Raw genomic sequence first — 4,051 nt, 5'->3', positions numbered from 1 at the left:
TCAACTTAAAAGTTGCCAACCTCTGGGTGTGTTCTGGAGAGCTCCTGGAAAGACTTCTGATCTCCAAATGACAGAGGCATGCTGAGCCCGGCAGCCCAAAGTTTCACCCCTTAATCCCCAGGAAGTTCCCAGTCCAGAGCTGGCAAACCCCAGCCCAGAGCAGAGCCTCCAAAGATGGCCTCCACTGACTTACTCTGGGGTAGGCCTACTTTTGCACACAAATGCACACTCTGGAAGATGACAGAATTCTCCTTTGGATGCAGAACACGAGACCACCGCGGTCAGCCCCTGGCACGTTGCATCACCGCTCTCACCTCTTGCAGCAAGCTGACAATCTCCCGGAAACGGGGCCGCTCCTCTGGGTTGTGGGCCCAGCATTTCAGCACCAGGGCGTAGATGCCCCGGGGGCAGTCATCGGGGCGTTCCAGCCGTCCCCCCTCTCTGTCGATCTTCAGCATGATCTGCAGATGAAGCATAGGGGGAAGGCTGGTGTCGATCGGTGCTGAAGTAAACGGCATCTCCCACGTTTTGATTTGGTAACAGTCCCCAAATCAGCAAACTGCAGTTGATGAACACCCATTAAAAAAAGGTAAAGGCAAAGGTTCCCTTGCTCGAAAGCCAGTCGAGTCCGACGCTAGGGTTGCGGTGCTCATCTCCGTTTCAAAGCCGAAGAGCCAGCGCTGTCCGAAGACATTTCCGTGGTCATGTGGCTGGCATGACTAAACACCGAGGCTCACGGAACGCTGTTACCTTCCCACCGAAGTGGTACCTATTTATCTACTTGCAATTTCTTGCTTTCGAACTGCTAGGTTGGCAGGAGCTGGAACTAGAGACGGGAGCTCACTCCGTCATGCGGCACCCGGGTCTCGAACTGCTGAACTACTGACCTTCCACAGCCTGCAGTTCAGCGTCTTAACCACTTGAGCCACCGCAGCTCCGAACACCCATTAAAACCCAGATAAAACCTGCAACATCCACAGAGGAGAACTTTTTTAAAAATCCAGAGATGGGTGGAGAGAAATTCCACACAAATCTTGCTCGAAAAGCAGCCTTTTGGCTTGTTAGTGGAATGCTAGCAGAGAAGGGGCGAGATGAACTTCCTGTGGCAGGGAGTTCCAGCGTCTCAGTGCTGCTGCTGAAAAAAAGGCCACATCTTGCCTGGTTGCTCGCTGCGCCCCTATGTGAAAAACTCCCTGGAAGCAGAAACCAGCAAGCCAGCAAAGAGAGGGAGCAGACGTGTGCACAGCTCTTCCATTTGCGTGGAATCTTTTTTAATGCCAAGAAACAGAGTTCTCCACCCACGTCTAAAGCAGCACTTCAGCCCTCAAATGCCTCCCTCTCTCACAGAGGTCTTTGGGCCTTGCCTCTGCCATGAACTCCTCCGGGGGAGAGACCTCAGACTCACTCTCCACCTCCCCAGTCTGCAACCTGAGGATAAGGGTACTGGTCTACCTTGCCAGACTGTTTGAAGGATTCATACCTTTGTAAAACACTTGGACTGATGAAAGGCACTCTGGGAGACCACACGAATGGAGTCTGGTCTGAATCGGATAAATTAGGGCCTAAATTCCCAGGGCAAAGGTCAATTAAGTTAAGTGCCGCCCAGTGCTCAGGAATTCTTACAACAGCCCTGCAAAGAAGGCCAGCGTGGTTATCCCCCTTGCCTCCTATTTGGGAGGTTTTGCCCGAGGCGGCTGGGTGACTTCCTGGCTGAGGGAGATTGGGATCAGCGCTCCCCAGGTCACAGGGCTGAGATGAGCCGGTATGTTCACCCAAATATGTGACTCACCGGCTTCAAGCCTGGGAGAGGGAGCGAACAGGAAGCGGCAGCCACTTTTCAGAGCCCTGGCCTCACCTCACCTGACGCCCGGAGAAGCCCATCCACGGCTCTTCGCAGTAGGAGAACATCTCCCAGAGGGTGACCCCGAACATCCACACGTCAGAGGCGCTGGTGAAAACCCCCGTGCGCAAGCTCTCCGGGGCACACCTGGGAGGGAGAGGTAAAATAACAGGGAGCGTTCCGAAGCTAAGCATGCGCCCCCCCCCCCTTTGCTCAACCATGTGGTCCAATTCACAAGGCCAGTCCTTTGTCCCTCAAGGGCTGCATTTCAGGTGCAATAAAACAAGCAGAGAGAACAGGAGCAGAGAGCAAGAGAGAGAGGCTCTCTCATTGGGATCAAACAATTATACCCCAATTCCAGTCACAAATTAGATGTGGCTATTAGCCAATTGCGAGTGGACATAGGTGTGTCCAATTGTTGGTTGCCATAGCTGCAACACAGGAATGGCTAGAAGTTTGGAGGCTACGCCTGCAAGCAATTGACCTAGTTTCCAGGTACTTCAGGGCCTATGTGACTTCTCGCATGTGGGCCTGGCTTTTGGCATGAAAGTGTGAAAGAATGTGGGTTTGTGGCATGGCTATCGAGGCCATTTGGCCTTACCATGTGGCTAGCAAGAGGAAACAGGGCACAGCATGTTATCAGAATGTAATCACAGGAGAAGGCATGGACTTTTAGAGATCAATATTTCTATACACTAATGATATTGATTTGTCTAAGAGAGAGAGAAAGAGAGAGATGGAAAGAAAGAATGAATGAAAGAGGTGGAAAGAAAGAGAAAGAGAAACAAAGCAAATAGATGGGAGGGAGGGAGAGAAAGTATGCCTCCCCTTCGCTTCCCCAGCCGCCCTGCCAAGAGCCGCAAGATATGTGTGAAAGTGCCGCATGTGCTCCCGAGCCACAGTTTGGCCATCCCTGGCCTAGTCGCTCAATCAAACCCTTGCAAGGATTTCTGCTGATTAAAATAAACTTTGCAAAACCTAAACTGCCGGAGGAAGGCAAAGTTCCTCTCTGCCAGCCGGCTGCTCGAAACGAGCTTTGCAAGAGGTCAGCTGCAAGTCAGAGCCGGCAAACAGAAACCCGCCCTAATCCTCCTTAACATTGAGCAATGCGGAGTTTTGGAATACCCCTCTGGTCAGCCAAGGTTTGAGAACGCACATCTGTGTGTCAGGAGAGGGAGGAAAGAAGGGCCGGCACACGTGACGCAAACCAATTTTCGATCTTCAGAACATGGTGGACCCATTGTCGCCAGCTCTGGGTTAGGGAATTCCTGGGGATTTGGGGGGGAGGAGCCTGGGCAGGAGATCTGGGGGGGGAGCCTTAGGAAGGCAGGGTTTGGGGAGGGGGCTCAGCAAATCTCCCAGAATCACAACTGATCTCCAGACTGATCTCTACAGAGATCAGCTCCCCTGGAAAAAATGGCTGCTTTGGAGGGCAAATTTCAGAACATTCTACCCCCGGGGGGCCCTCCCCTCTCCAAACCCCACACTCTCCAAACCCCACCCCCAGATCTCCAGGAATTCCTCAGCCCAGAGTTGGCAGCCCTAAGAGAGCCACTGCTTCCTTTCCTCTCGCTTCCCACGTTCCTTGATCTGGAGCTCATCTTTTGCTCTGGCCTCAGAGTTGGGCTTCAGAGGTGGCGGGTTCTGTCACCTACAGGACAATCTACCGAGGCTCTCGCCTAATCTCTCTAAACCAGGGTTGTCGAACATTCGGCACGGGGGCCGGATCAGGCCCCCGGAGGGCTTCCATCAGGCACGCAGTGGAACTAGCCCTCTCCTGCTTCCAGTTCTGCTGCTGCTGCTGCATCATCGTTTGCTTCGTCAGACTCTCTCAATCACTCGGCCATTTCATGTTTCAACCTGGGTCCGAGACTCAGAACTCTGAGCAGGAGATTTCGGTGGTGAATGTCGATAAATCAAAAGCAGGTTTGCAGTTTACAGAGCTAATGTTTTAAGCATGTTTTTAGCTTAAGTAAAAAAAAAACTTTGTGTTTGTGTCCTTTATAAAGTTTTTATCTCCGCTACCTGGCATTACATTTTATGACACGCATGGCCCGGCCCAACAAGGTCTCAGTTGTGTCAGATCCGGCCCTCTTCACAAATGAGTTTGACACCGCGGCTCTAAGCAAACAACAGGAAAAGGGCTGGAAGTGGCTGAGTGTCGCAGTCCTGGGGTGGGGTGGCGGAGATTCCCCTGCCACAATTCGGGGG

General features: G+C 52.6%; 1 protein-coding gene across 1 annotated transcript in view; it reads right to left on the bottom strand.

The window, feature by feature from the left end:
- Positions 1–4,051, bottom strand: part of TNK1 (tyrosine kinase, non-receptor, 1) — a 34,378-nt gene that overhangs the window by 7,110 nt on the left and 23,217 nt on the right. Inside the window, exons 7-8 of the mRNA XM_015420312.1 lie at positions 1,861–1,987; positions 315–461 (exon numbers count right to left, since the gene is read on the bottom strand). Coding sequence (XP_015275798.1) covers positions 315–461; positions 1,861–1,987 — 274 coding nt within the window. The remainder of the gene's footprint in view (positions 1–314; positions 462–1,860; positions 1,988–4,051) is intronic.

Source organism: Gekko japonicus, unplaced genomic scaffold, assembly GCF_001447785.1.
Source record: "Gekko japonicus isolate JY-2015 unplaced genomic scaffold, Gekko_japonicus_V1.1 scaffold336, whole genome shotgun sequence".
Lineage (NCBI taxonomy): Eukaryota > Metazoa > Chordata > Lepidosauria > Squamata > Gekkonidae > Gekko > Gekko japonicus.
The sequence above is the reverse complement of the archived record's forward strand: the minus strand, read 5'-3'. Positions and strand labels throughout refer to the sequence as shown.